Below are 15169 nucleotides of genomic sequence, written 5' to 3'. Positions count from 1 at the left end.
AGAGGAACAGAATAAGATCTACCGACTGGACTAGGACAGCGTGACTGAGACCAAGAACAATGAGCGCACGACGAAAGACAGGACAACGTGCTCTATAAAGAATATAGCTGATGAGACACGACAGGTGAACAATTACCAAAACGAGTGGGAGGAGCTAGTGAACCCGTGAGGAACCGCCACCAACAGGTAAGAAAATACATACACACACTAAATCACCCAGGAGTCCTGACAGCTGCCTACCAGCTGCAATCACCAATAACACTGTTCCATATATATGTTTTTCTATATCGTCATAAATATCATTATGGCAAATATTCTTGAAATATGGTGATATAAATGAGGCTATATCACCCACCCCTACCAACAGTGTCAACCAACCCCGTGATGTCACAGGTAATAGTTCTGCAAGATGGCGGCTCCTTTGCTACAAAAGCTCTAACAAAACATTTTTTTTTTTTCAAATGGTGAGATTTATCGTGTTTGTCTATAAGTTTTGATTAGAGTGTAAATCCATTTCCTAAATAATGTTAACTTGACTGACTGCTTCATTTCCACATTAAAATAATGAGAAGGCACGTCATGAGCCCTTTAAGACTCTGAGCTTGTTATTTAGGAGAAAACCTCTCATTTAGCAAATGGTGCTGATTCATTATTAAACATGATTCTTCATTAGTGAATAATTCACACTCACAGAGCTTTTGTGCAGTTGCTCACAGCTGGTATCAGTCTTCTTCTGCACTCAGCTGATGTGTTGTATTTCCTGAGGTTCAGCTCATCCAGCGGCTCCTCTGAGATCTGAAGCATGTAGGCGATTGTTGAGCAGTGAGATGGAGAGAGTTCCTCCTCTGAGTGTTTGTCTGATTTCACAAACTCCTGAATCTCTCTGGACAGAGTCTGATCTTTCACTTCCAGCAGACAGAGGAACAGATTGATGGACTGATCAGCTGAGAGTTCATGCTCATCTTTGATCTTCTGTTGAATGTACTGTGTGATTTCTCTGGTTCTCTGTCTCCTGATGCTCTCTGTGCTTTTCTCTGTGTGTGTCAGTAGATCCTTTAAGAGTCTCTGATTGGACTCCAGAGAGATGCCCAGCAGAAACCGCAGGAACAGATCCAGCCGTTCATTCTCACTCCTGAGGGCTTTATCTACTGCTGATGTTAGTAGATCATACAGAGAGTCTTTACCTACTGCTGATGTTAGTAGATCACACAGAGAGTCTTTACCTACTGCTGATGTTAGTAGATCATACAGAGAGTCTTTACCTACTGCTGATGTTAGTAGATCACACAGAGAGTCTTTACCTACTGCTGATGTTAGTAGATCACACAGAGAGTCTTTACCTACTGCTGATGTAAGTAGATCACACAGAGAGTCTTTACCTACTGCTGATGTTAGTAGATCACACAGAGAGTCTTTACCTACTGCTGATGTAAGTAGATCACACAGAGAGTCTTTACCTACTGCTGATGTTAGTAGATCACACAGAGAGTCTTTATCTACTGCTGATGTTAGTAGATCATATAGAGAGTCTTTATCTACTCCTGATGTTAGTAGATCACACAGAGAGTCTTTATCTACTGCTGATGTTAGTAGATCACACATAGAGTCTTTATCTACTGCTGATGTTAGTAGATCACACAGAGAGTCTTTATCTACTGCTGATGTTAGTAGATCATACAGAGAGTCTTTACCTACTGCTGATGTTAGTAGATCACACAGAGAGTATTTATCTACTGCTGATGTTAGTAGATCACACAGAGAGTCTTTATCTACTGCTGATGTTAGTAGATCACACAGAGAGTCTTTATCCACTGCTGATGTTAGTAGATCACACAGAGAGTCTTTATCAGGCCAGTAAGATCTGAATTCCTGCAGTAGTTTCTTGTTCTTGATCACATGAGAGTAAAACAGATAGAAAGCAGCGAGAAACTCCTGGACGCTCAGATGAATGAAGCTGTAGACTTTCCTCTGATGAATCACAGATTCCTCCTTAAAGATCTCAGTACAGATCCCAGAATGCACTGCGGCGTCAGTGACGTCTATGCCGCTCTCTCTCAGGTCCTCCTCATAGAACATCACATTGCCCTTCATCAGCTGTTTGAAAGCCACTTCAGCAAGTTTCACAATCACTTCTCTGTTGGACGGCAGGAGTTTCTCTGGATCTCTCTCTTCATACTTCTGATTCCTCATGTTGATCTGAATCAGCAGCAAGTGGATGTACATTTCAGTCAGAGTTTGAGGGATTTCTGCACTGCAATCTTCTTCCAGGAGCTTTTGAAGCACAGTGGATGAGATCCAGCAGAAGACGGGTATGTGGCACATGATGTGGAGGCTTCTTGCTCTTCTGATGAGTGAGATGATTCTGCTGGCTTGATGCTCGTCCCTGATTCTCTTCCTGAAATATTCCTCCTTCTGAGGCTCATTGAATCCCTGAATCTCTGTCAGACGGTTGATGTATTCGGAGGGGATCTGATTGGCTGCTGCTGGTCTGGAGGTGATCCAGATGAGAGCCGAGGGAAGCATCTCTCCTTTCATGAGCTTTGACATCAACACATCCACTGATGAAGTCTCAGTCACACCAGAAACTTCCTTTGACATCAACACATCCACTGATGAAGTCTCAGTCACACCAGAAACTTCCTGAGCGTCTGAAAACCTCAGTGTGATTCTGCTTTCATCCAGACCATCAAAGATGAACACAACTTTACACTCCTCATAAATCCTTGAGTCCAGATCTTGAAGTTCAGGATGAAAGTCCAGCAGAAGTCTGTGAAGACTGTACTGATGATCTCGGATCAAGTTCAGCTCTCGAAATGGAAGCACAAACATGAAATCTACATCCTGATTGGCTCTTCCCTCGGCCCAGTCCAGAATGAACTTCTGCACAGAGACGGTTTTTCCGATTCCAGCGATGCCTTTAGTAAGAACAGTCTTGATCTGCTCTTTCTCCTCACGTCCTGGTTCAGGTGAGGCTGTAAAGATGTCATTGCAGTAGATTGGAGTGTCTTCTGAGTGTTGTGTTCTGGCTGTTTTCTCCATCTGTAAAACCTCATGTTCTTCATTCACTCCTCCTCTCTCTCCCTCTATGATGTAGAGCTGTGTGTAGATCCTGTTCAGGAGGGCTTCATTCTCCTGGAGTTTCATTCCCTCAAATAATCTCTCATACTTGTTCTTCATGCTGGTTTTGTGTCGGTCTTTGACTCTCTGGAGTTTTTTGTCTCTGGAAAAAAAAAAAACAGAACAGGTTAAAAATTATGTAAAATAAAGGATTTAAATAAATAAAATGTAAACTTAAATTATACAGTAAATCAAAACAGATCAATCTGGTATTTTCTGTATAATTAATGCATTCATGTCAGCTTCAGTTGAACACTTTTCACAATGCAAATTGATCCAGAGCAGCTTCACAGAAAACAGAGAAGTAGAAAAACACAGAGAAAAGGAAAAGCGTGTCTTTCAATCCTCCAGCGAGCAGCTCAAGGTGACAGAGACCAGGAACAAACTCACTAAGAGCTTAAAGAGATGATGAAGAAACCCAAACCTCATCCTCCATCTGACACCAGAGATTCTGTCAGACAATAAGTGTCTTATATCTGGACATTGGGGTCAAAGTTCATCACTGAATGTTTGTCCACAGATTTGAGGTGAAATCAGAAATAAAAACCGAACTCATCTCTGTGTGTTCAGTGTTTCTGAGTCTCATATTAAATGTTGTCTCTAAGTTACACTAGAGCAGTTAAAGGGATAAAGGGACCCGTTAAATTCAGCCAAACATGAGAATCCAGTCATTATTTAATCAACCTGATGTTGTTCTAATGGCTTATGATCTTCTTTCTTCTTCAGGCCACAAAAGGAGAAATGTTGATAAATGTCCTGCTCGTGTTTGTCTGTGTAATGGCAGTAAATACTGACCGACTTCAAGCTTTAAAGATTCACAGAATGATCCCATCATTCAGTCAGTGTGGAGAATGCTCACAGCCATTGGAATAACAGGGAAGGAGAGGAAGGCAGCAGCTCGCAGGATGGGGGAGGCAGCGGAAAGAGCCTCTTGCTGGTTATGGAGCAAGAGGGAGGAGTTGAGCTGGGAGCCAGGAGGGGAAGATGGGCAGTGACTTGGCCACCACTGCCGACCCACCATCGGGAGGGTGTTGCGGATAAGGGTCGAAACACCCAATAAATGATGGGTACCGCCTGATGACATCAACCCCTCCTGACCAAGGCTATATTCACTTAAGGTGAACGAATGGGAGAAGCATTTTCGAATGTATTTGTAATCTAGAAACTCTGGGTAACCAGTGACTTCCAGGAAAGTCTGGGTGGCAACCGAGGAAGTTTGGTGACGCTGGAAAGACAGCTGACCTCCAGGAAAGACTGGCGTGGGTGTATGAGGCTAGCAACCTCATCCACAGCACTCGCAAGAGGGCACCAACTCAAGCTACAGAAAGTAATACAGAGCAATACCCCCAGAGTCTCCCGAGAGGGGGGGGGGATGAGAGACTCGTTAGGACAGATATAACGGTAACGGCCAGGAATGAAATATGGACACAGAGACGGCTCACCCAAACAACTTTAACCGGGAGGGCATTGGAAGTAAAGTGTCATTGCGGAAAGACCTGCAAGAATAGAAGAGGGCTTAAGATACACCAAAGCCGAACCAACTGTGGAAAAGAGGGGTCACAGGAGCAGCGCACAGCGGTAGCACCTGGTGAGACGCAGGAGAGCTCCAGGCAGGAAGCACCCCACAGTACTGGAGATCTCTCAGCACCTGTGTCACCTCAAGACCTCAGGAGGGACCCACCCAATGCCACCCCAGGGAGCCAACCCCATCCTGCGAGGGAACAGATCAAATGGCCCAAGATGAGCGATAACAAAGAGTGGTACCAACTAGACCAAGATCTCGACAAAGTGCTAGAAGCCACACTAGCAGGGACGGCCGAGCAGAAAGTCAATACTCTCACAACAATAACCTATAACCTGGCAAAGGAGCGTTTTGGAATTCAGGAGAAGAAAATCAACATCAAGTCTGCACAGCAGCCAAACAGAAGAGAGAGGGAAATTCATCGATTAAGGGGAGAAATCAAGAATCTCACCAGGCAGTTCAAAAGAGCCCTTGCTGATGAAAGGGAAGGCATCAAGGACCTGACAAGTCAACTCTGGGAGCGCCTTTGCAGACTCCGAAAAGCAGAAAGAACTCGGCAGAAGAGGAAGGATAGGGAGAACAAAAGATCTCAGTTCACCAAAGACCCCTTCCGATTCACCAGAACACTGTTGGGTGAAGCAAAATCTGGAAGGCTGACCAGCCCCAGAGGAGATGTGGAGGCGTTCTTGAGGGAGACCCACAATGACACCTCCAGAAACCAGGCCCTGGACGCCAACCCAAACATCAGCAGTATAAAGACCCCGGAAAAAGAGCTCAACATCAGTGAACCATCCTGGAGGGAAGTCCAAGAGGTGGTGAAGAAGGCCAGAACAGGGTCTGCCCCCGGCCCAAGCTGTATACCTTACAAGGTATATAAGAAATGCCCAATGCTTCTCCGGAGGCTGTGGAAGCTGTTCCGGAGGATCTGGAGAAAAGGTACCATTCCATCAGGCTGGAAGAAGGCAGAGGGCTGTTTCGTGCCAAAGGAAGAGAACTCCTCAACCACTGACCAATTCAGAACAATCTCACTGCTAAGTGTAGAAGGCAAGATCTTCTTTTCTGTACTGGCTAAGAGGATGACCTCGTACATGACAGAGAATGGATACATCAACACTGCCATCCAAAAAGGTGGAATTCCAGGCTTCTCTGGATGCCTGGAACATACCGGAGTTCTCAGTCAGATGATCCGTGAGGCCAAAGCCAGTAAGGGCAACCTGACTGTTGTCTGGTTGGATTTGGCCAATAACCTATGGATCAATCCCTCACACCCTCATCCATGCAGCACTAGACCACTACCACATCCCGCAGCACATCAAAAGAATGATCACCAGCTACTTTGGTGGAATCCAGCTACGATTCAAGGCGGCTAATTTTACAACTCAGTGGCAAAGCCTGGAAAAAGGTATCGTAACTGGCAGCACAATCTCCCCTATTCTCTTCGTCATGGGAATGAACCTTCTAATAACAGCTGCGGCGAAGGAAGCACGGGGTCCAAAAATGGAGTCAGGCATCCAACAACCCCCAATAAGAGGTTACATGGACGACCTTACCGTGACGACCACAACCCATGTGGAGGCAAGGTGGGTGCTAACTGTCCTGGGCCACATGGCAACGTGGGCCAGAATGAAGTTTAAACCAAAGAAATCAAGGAATTTGGTGATCAGGGACGGGAAGTTGACCAACAGGTTTAAGATGCATGTGCAAGGGGAAGTGATTCCATCAATAGAGGAGAATCCAATCAAGCGTCTCGGAAAGTGGTTCGATGACTCACTTACTGATAGGAATAACATAGCCAGTACGGAAAAGCAGATGGAGGAATGGCTGAGGAGGATCGAAAAATCAGGGCTCCCTGGGAAGTTTAAAGCTTGGCTCTATCAACACGGACTGTTGCCAAGACTCATGTGGTTGCTGACTGTGTATGAGGTCCCGATGACATGCGTTGAAGGAGTGGAGAGGAAGATCAATAAGTACCTCCGAAAGTGGTTAGGAATCCCTCCAAGCTTCACTTCAGTAGGCCTCTACATAAGATCAGGGCAGCTCCAACTTCCTCTGTCATCCGTAGTTGAGGAATTCAAAGTTGCAAAGTGCAGAGTCGTAATGACATATAGAGACTCACAGGATGAACAAGTCAGACATGCAGGCGTCATCACAAGATCAGGTCGCAAGTGGGCAGTGGATTCATCTGTTGCACAAGCTGAGAGCATGCTGAAGCTACGTGATGTCATCGGAGCACCATGCTCAGGAAGACAGGGTCTTGGAACCTCACATTTTCAACAGTGGAGGAAGGCAGGAACCAGTGAAAGAAGAGCCATGATTCAAGAGGAGGTTCGGAACCTGGAAGAGGAAGGACGAAGATCAAGGGCAGTGGACCTAGCTTCTCAGGGGGCCTGGACCAGATGGGATCTTCCCAAGAGAAAGATTACCTGGGCAGACCTATGGAGACTGGAGCCGTTCCGCATCTCCTTCCTGCTGAGGTCAGTGTATGACACACTCCCAACCCCAACAAACTTGCACAAGTGGGGCATGAGAGAGGACCCATTGTGCAAGCTTTGTGGGGAGAGAGGCACCATGGCACACATCCTGGCCGGGTGTAAAAAAGCACTCACTCAGGGAAGGTACAGGTGGCGCAACGATAGGGTGCTCATGACACTCGCTAGCACCTTAGAGCAGGAGAGGAAAAAGAGACGCCAGCCTCTTCGGAAAACAACTGTGATCCAGTTTGTAAGGGAGGGGGAAATTCCACCAACCACAGCAACAACAAGAACCAGTCTGCTACAAAAGGCCCAATCATGGGAAATGAAGGTCGACCTGAGAGGAAGGCTGCAATTCCCCAGTTTGTCCAAACAACCCTGAGGCCGGATGTGGTACTGTGGTCTGAAGAGGGAAAAAAGATCATCCTCATAGAACTTACAGTCCCATGGGAAGAGGGGTGTGAACAGGCCTTTGAAAGAAAGAGTGCCAAATATCAAGACCTGCTGCACGACTGCAGGGGAAAAGGATGGCAGGCCTGGCTTTTCCCGGCCGAGGTCGGCTGTAGAGGATTCCCTGCTCAGTCAGTGTGGAGAATGCTCACAGCCATTGGAATAACAGGGAAGGAGAGGAAGGCAGCAGCTCGCAGGATGGGGGAGGCAGCGGAAAGAGCCTCTTGCTGGTTATGGAGCAAGAGGGAGGAGTTGAGCTGGAAGCCAGGAGGGGAAGATGGGCAGTGACTTGGCCACCACTGCCGACCCACCATCGGGAGGGTGTTGCGGATAAGGGTCGAAACACCCAATGAACGATGGGTACCGCCTGATGACATCAACCCCTCCTGGCCAAGGCTATATTCACTTAAGGTGAACGAATGGGAGAAGCATTTTCGAATGTATTTGTAACCATCAGACTCGAGCTCTATAATCAAAGTGTTCTGAGGGGATATGAGAGTTTGGTTAAAAAAAAAATGTCCTGACCTTCTCTGTTGGTCTGCAGGGAGGCAGGAAAAGCACACAAGCACATCATTTAGAGAAATCAAGATGAATTAACACACACACACACACACACACACACACACACACGTCTAAAACCCTTAAAGTGTGAGTTCTTTCTTCTCTGAGGTGAAGATCTCCAGAACGGTTGTCAGATGACAGTCCATAAACACCAGAACTCCACAGAGATATTCACCTCAGAGATCAGCATTCTGGGATACTTTGCAGTTTTTTTTTTTTTTTCTTTCAATACTTTTGCAATTTGCAAGTTCTGTTTGCAGTTTAATTTATTATATTGTCTCTAATACTAGATCATATCTCACCTCTTCGTAGACACACAGCTGGGGTCAGAGGTCACTGCTTCGCTGAATTTAGGAGAATGATGCATGGATCGGTCACTCTTCATAGACACACAGCTGGGGTCAGAGGTCACTGCATCACTGAATTTAAGAGGAGGACCCATGGATCGGTCACTCTTCATAGACACACAGCTGGGGTCAGAGGTCACTGCATCACTGAATTTAAGAGGAGGACCCATGGATCGGTCACTCTTCATAGACACACAGCTGGGGTCAGAGGTCACTGCTTCACTGAATTTAAGAGGAGGACCCATGGATCGGTCACTCTTCATAGACACACAGCTGGGGTCAGAGGTCACTGCTTCACTGAATTTAGGAGGAGGACCCATGGATCGGTCACTCTTCATAGACACACAGCTGGGGTCAGAGGTCACTGCATCACTGAATTTAAGAGGAGGACCCATGGATCGGTCACTCTTCATAGACACACAGCTGGGGTCAGAGGTCACTGCTTCACTGAATTTAGGAGGAGGACCCATGGATCGGTCACTCTTCATAGACACACAGCTGGGGTCAGAGGTCACTGCTTCACTGAATTTAAGAGGAGGACCCATGGATCGGTCACTCTTCATAGACACACAGCTGGGGTCAGAGGTCACTGCATCACTGAATTTAAGAGGAGGATCCATGGATCGGTCACTCCTCACAGACACACAGCTGGGGTCAGAGGTCACTGCTTCACTGAATTTAAGAGGAGGACCCATGGATCGGTCACTCCTCACTGACACACAGCTGGGGTCAGAGGTCACACAGCTGGGTTCTGCAGATGAAGATCTCTCTCTGCTCCCTCTGTTCTCCATAATGACAAACTGACCTCAGACCTGCACACAGAGAACAAATCACACATTATATATACAATATATTACATTATTGAATACTTTAAAAATGCAGAGAATTTATGAATAATTATGATGAGTAAGATGATAAATAATTACCTCTACACTTCAATCACAGTCATAAGGGCCCTATCATACAACCGGTGCAAGTGTAAAAATGTTTTGCTAGTTTCAGTGCGACGCACCCATGGGCATCTGGTCTGAACACCAGGTTCAACATGTGTTCAGGTGTTGCTATTGTGAGGAACTGAAAACCACTGACCATTGACCAACACACACCGGCTCTAAAGTCAATAGTGCAGTATTTGTGTGTTATTTAAAGAGTGTGTTAGTGATATCAGCCTATAGGAGGAGCACAACACACATACACTGATTATTACACACACACACACACACACACACACACACACACACTCTCTCTGATTATTACACACACACACACACACACACACACTGATTATTACACACACACAAACTCACATACACACACTCTGATTATTACACACACACACACACACACACACACACACACACACACACACACACACACACACACACACACACACACACACTCTGATTATTACACACACACACACACACACACACACTCTGATTATTACACACACAGGGACATGCAGCACACACACACACACACACACACACTCTGATTATTACACACACAGGGACACGCAGCACACACACACTGTAACGGTGGTGACCCCCAAAACAACAAGTCACTATTCAGTGTTCAATAAATTGTTGTTGTTGTTTTTTTAATCAAACTTGTTCGGGCGCCTGGCAGGTATAGGCCTGCCAACAAAACAAAAAAAAACCCCAGGATAGTTTTCAATAACCACCCGTTACATTCAATAAACTCAAAATGATCAGTTTTTAGTTTTGGCAAGTTTTTACTCAAATGGGTTTACACAAAACACCCACCAAAATAAGAAAAACCATCAAACTTAGTTTTATAAATAGGAACAATACAGTCACACAAAAATAATTAAGTCATACGGAACAAACAAAACAAAACAAAAAAACAGAGGAACAATTTCAGACCCCCACTACTTATTCTCCTTGTTCGTGGTTTGTATTTACATCCGTGCCAATACGTCACAGTTCATTAATGGTAGATTCACATGTCCGTTTTAAACCCAAATTTGTCCATGAGGAAGAAAAAACACTAATGCATAAGTAGTTCGTAGAAGGGGAATAAAATCAACAAAACAAAATAAATATCAACAATAGACTCGATCAGTCTGTATGCGTTTGTGTATGTGTGCATGTATTTGTGTGCGTGGGTGTGTGTGTGTCGGAGAGAGAGCGCGTATGTGCTTGATGATTTGGGGAAGTGAATGGATTTGCGTCACTGACCAAGTGCAGCTGATCACAGGGCTATTGAAGAGTGTTTAGGGACCGTAGTGGACTCAACGATGATCCTGGATTACGACCAGCTTTCCCCTTTGAAAGGCTTAGCGATGCTTCTACGTGAAGGTACCTTTGCGCCAGTTCACAAGCTCGGTCTAGCAGATCTGGAAACGTCAGGCCGACAGGAACACGAGCCACACTCCCCAGGATACCGCACTCGACTCCTCTCCCACCACTCTCAACTCAACTGTGTTTACTTGTGACGTCTCTCTCCCCCTTCCGGTGTGTGCGCTTCACCCTTATATTCACTTCCCTCATTAACGGACATGCACACCTCCCTTTTACCTTTCGTGCAATGAAAGTGAACGTCAACAAATGGCATCCGGATTTTTCCGTTCTGCCACAACACACACACACACACACACACACAAACACACACATCAAATATTAAGATAAAAGGATTCCTCTCTGGAGAAGCGTTCAGTCTCTCCTCATGTAAATAGTAAATCCTCTCATGGTGCAGCACAACTGGCTTTTAAAGGGAAAGGGAGATGAGACTCTGAGTGGTTTATTGCTCGCCCAAAACATACCCATGACTCATTAGGAGACGAGGCACAACCCTTTTGGACCATGTGCCTGCCTCGCCGTTTGTTTCGTTGTTAAACTAGCAAAAGTGGATTCAGACACGCCCTGAGAGGGTGGCTCCTGTTCTCAAAACTCCACACATAAAACCACAAAACACACACATCTCTTGAAAAAGCAAACACTTCATTCAAAATTATGCCTGTGATCAAAGCTGAATTTATCCTCATTTCTCCAGTCTTCAGTGTCACATGACCCTTCACTAATCATTCTCATATGAGGATCTGATGATCAACACACATTTATGATGATCGGTATGATCAGTGCTAAAAACAGATCATTTTCAATTTTTGATTAATAGAAATGGACGAGACGACAGACTGCCCCTAAACCTACCCATCAAACACACACACACACACACACACACACACACACACACACACACACACACACACACACACACACACACACACACACACACACACACACACACACTGCCCCTGCCCCTGCCCCTAAACCTACCCATCACAGGAGACATTCTGCATTTTTACATTTTCAAAAAACATCACTTAGTCTGATTTATAAGATGTTTTCCTCATGGGGACCAAAAAATGTCCCCACAAGGACAAGGATTTCGGATATTGCCATCTTTGTGGGGACATTGTTGTCCCCATAATGTAGGGTTTACCAGGCTACACACACACACACACATACACACACACACACACTCTCTCCAGTGTAGATCAGCTGTTCTCACACACACACACACACACACACACACACACACACACACACACACACACACACACACACACACTCCAGTGTAGATCAGCTGTTCACACACACACACACACACACACACACACACACACACACACACACACACACACACACACACACACACACACACATATATAGTAAAGTGTGATTTATTCCTGTGATCAAAGCTGAATTTATCATCATTACTCCAGTCTTCAGTGTCACATGACCCTTCACTAATCATTCTCATATGAGGATCTGATGATCAACACACATTTATGATTATTATCAGTGTTGAACACAGATCATGTTCAGGATTCTGTGATGAATAGAAAGTTCAGTAAACAGCATTTATTAAATAGAAATCTTTTGTAACTATAAATGTCTTCACAGTCACTTTTGATAACTGTATTGCATCCTTGATGAATAAATAAAAGTATTAATTTCTCTTTTTTTTTATTCTTACCACAAATATTTGAATGATATCTTATTTTCATTGTTTTTCATATATTATCATGAACAGTTTTTACTGTAATTTGATTCCTTTTCAACAGGAACTTTCATTTAGGGGAACTCGATGAAAGCGCTGAATCCACAAATAGAGGAGCTTTGTGGAGCTTCTCTCTTTTCTTGCTGAAAACAACACAGACTTACTTTACCACTTGTCCACTAACAAAGTGTTTTGTGTGACGTCAGGCAAAATACAAAAGGACCGGATTAGGCTATTGCTGAAGTGATGTGAGCAGAGATAAAGAGGGAGATTAATAAAGCATGTTTGTCTCTGTTATGTTGGACGAGAGACAGACGAGAGTAAAGCAGCTCAGCTCGCTCTGGTCCTGCGTTATGAGACGGACACAGGTGTCCAGGAGCCGTTCTCAGAGGTCAAGAGGTCACTAGTGGCAAGCGAGCCGATGACTGCTGCTCTTATTGTGCGTTTCTTGGAGGAATATGAATGTCTAGATAAAGTTGTGGTGTTCTGATGGCGCAGCGGTCATGTCATCTGGACTAAATGAGGTGCAGGATAAAGTTAAGGAGAGCGCACCTATGGCCGTATTCATACACTGCACATCCACTGGATTAAGTACCGACTCAAGGGCCCTCAAAGCTTAAACAATACAAGATGGACACAACTACTGGACACAACTGGCCAGCGGCATCTTCCTCGTGTGCAGGACACATTGAGATTGGTCAGTCTTTGAGAAGAGCTGCCCTAAAGGAGCCGTTTGACCACATACTGGAACATCATGATGAGTGTGACGAGCACTGATGGATTTAATGACGTCTGGATGATTTTGAGTTTGGTTTCTTGACACATTTAATGGGATTTTTGAGTATTCAGATGTAGTGGTAAACCAATATAGTGCCACAGCCTATATATCAGCCAATTTTTTGCATTGTCCGATACGTTTTTCTGATTGGCCAATGTGGTAGAAGCGGGACTTTTATTCAAACGGGTGGCTCTGAAAACGCCTGATCACACAGCGCTCATATTCTTCTCTGTCTTCATTAGTTTACGGCCTCTGTTAAACACTCATATCTTATTCGTTATTATATAGACCTATTAAACTAAGAAAGTAAACAGTTTGCACAAAAGTTGCGTTACTCGATGCTCGCACATTGTCTGTGTGAGTAACTTAGGCTACATATAAATATTGTCAACCAAAGTAGCTCCAAACAAAGCCACACCGGAGAATATGTTTCTTTAATGAAAAACTCATTGTCTTAATAAATTAATGATTTAATTACCTATTTATTCATAAAGACAGTCACATTTGCTTTGTTTTTGAATGAATGTTTTAATGTGTCACTCATTTAAGACAGTGTGCACCACCTACTGGCGGTCTTTGCTTTAAATGTATTGCATTTTGTCTAACATTTCATATTTCTACATTTAAAATGTCATCTTAAAAACATTAATCTTATAACATTCTTTATATAACATTCTTGTCTGTCATGAGTCTCCAAGCAACCAGGCGCTTGTTTCAGTTTGTGTCCCGAACGATTTTAAAGTCTGGTAGTGTATGATGCTCAGCTTTTCTCTGTAACCATTTACAAAGTCGGCAAGTGTTTGATGCCTAGTGTTTTAAAAATCTGTTCAGTTTTTAAAAGTCGTGTAGTGTATTCCAGCCTTTAGTCGCATCACATCGGTTAAAGGAAACGCTGTCATTTCACAATAGTTTTTTATCGACATTTAGAAAATATCTCAAAAAAATTTCACAAATCTGTAATGGGAACGCGGCGAGTGACTGAGCTTGTTTTTTAGAGGGTTTTTTTCGTTCTAGTTGTGAACAATTGTTAGGTAGAGTGTGTGTTTTATGGTATTGTTTGGTATGGTATTTTTCTTGATACACTACGGTAAACGTCTATAATGTCTCTTCGGGGTGGGGTTAGGGGAGCCCGTATACAAGGTACATAGAAAGTATTCAGTGACAAAAACACTTCTAAAGGCATTGCTTTTTCACATTTTCACCCACAAATTCCCAACCCAACATAACCCCAACTGCTAGGAAAAATAATAATATAAATAATAATTGACACTAACAAAAAATAAATAAATGGATAATAATAAAAAATAAAAGTAAATAAATAAATATAAATAAAGGATAAAAGAATAATCCGCACAATTAATTTTGCATATGGGCCCGAGACTGACTTGCTACACCATTGTACAGAAGAAAAGCCTCCCACAATTCCTCTGTTCAACTTGGCTGAAGACATCGATAGTCGCAGACCTATATTAGCCACAACAAATAATTGGGAATAACATGCCTTACCGTAACACAGAATCAACCACAGAGGTCAGGGGTCAGCTTCCTTTGCTGTTCATCCAGGAATCCAAGAAGCGGATATTCATTTATACTTTTTCCACGAATCTTTGCGTTAACATGTACTAAACATGAGTGGAATTTGCACCGCAGCACTACCACACCTTGAGCTCATGACAAGAAACACACGTATTATCTTTATTGAAGTTGTAAGGAACGTAGGGCTGAAACGATTCCTCGAGTTACTCGATTAACTCGATTACAAAAATTCCTAGAGGCAAAAATTCTGCCTCGAAGCCTCGTCAAATTCCTATGATGCGCATTATACGCACAGGGATCTGATTCACACGGACCGCTGTTCAATGTTCCGGAAGCTCACCATAGCACGTGATACATTTTG

General features: G+C 44.1%; 1 protein-coding gene across 1 annotated transcript in view; it reads right to left on the bottom strand.

The window, feature by feature from the left end:
• Positions 1 to 458: 458 nt before the first annotated feature.
• The window catches only part of LOC307135128 (uncharacterized protein), an 18990-nt gene continuing 4279 nt past the window's right edge, over positions 459 to 15169 (bottom strand). Inside the window, exons 2-3 of the mRNA XM_079831324.1 lie at positions 8424 to 9280; positions 459 to 3220 (exon numbers count right to left, since the gene is read on the bottom strand). Of these exons, the coding sequence (XP_079687450.1) occupies positions 688 to 3220; positions 8424 to 9259 (3369 nt within the window). The 5' untranslated portion in view covers positions 9260 to 9280 and the 3' untranslated portion in view covers positions 459 to 687. The remainder of the gene's footprint in view (positions 3221 to 8423; positions 9281 to 15169) is intronic.

Source organism: Gobio gobio (assembly GCF_949357685.1).
Source record: "Gobio gobio genome assembly, chromosome: 12".
Taxonomy (NCBI): domain Eukaryota; kingdom Metazoa; phylum Chordata; class Actinopteri; order Cypriniformes; family Gobionidae; genus Gobio; species Gobio gobio.
This window is presented reverse-complemented; position numbering and strand designations above follow the sequence as displayed.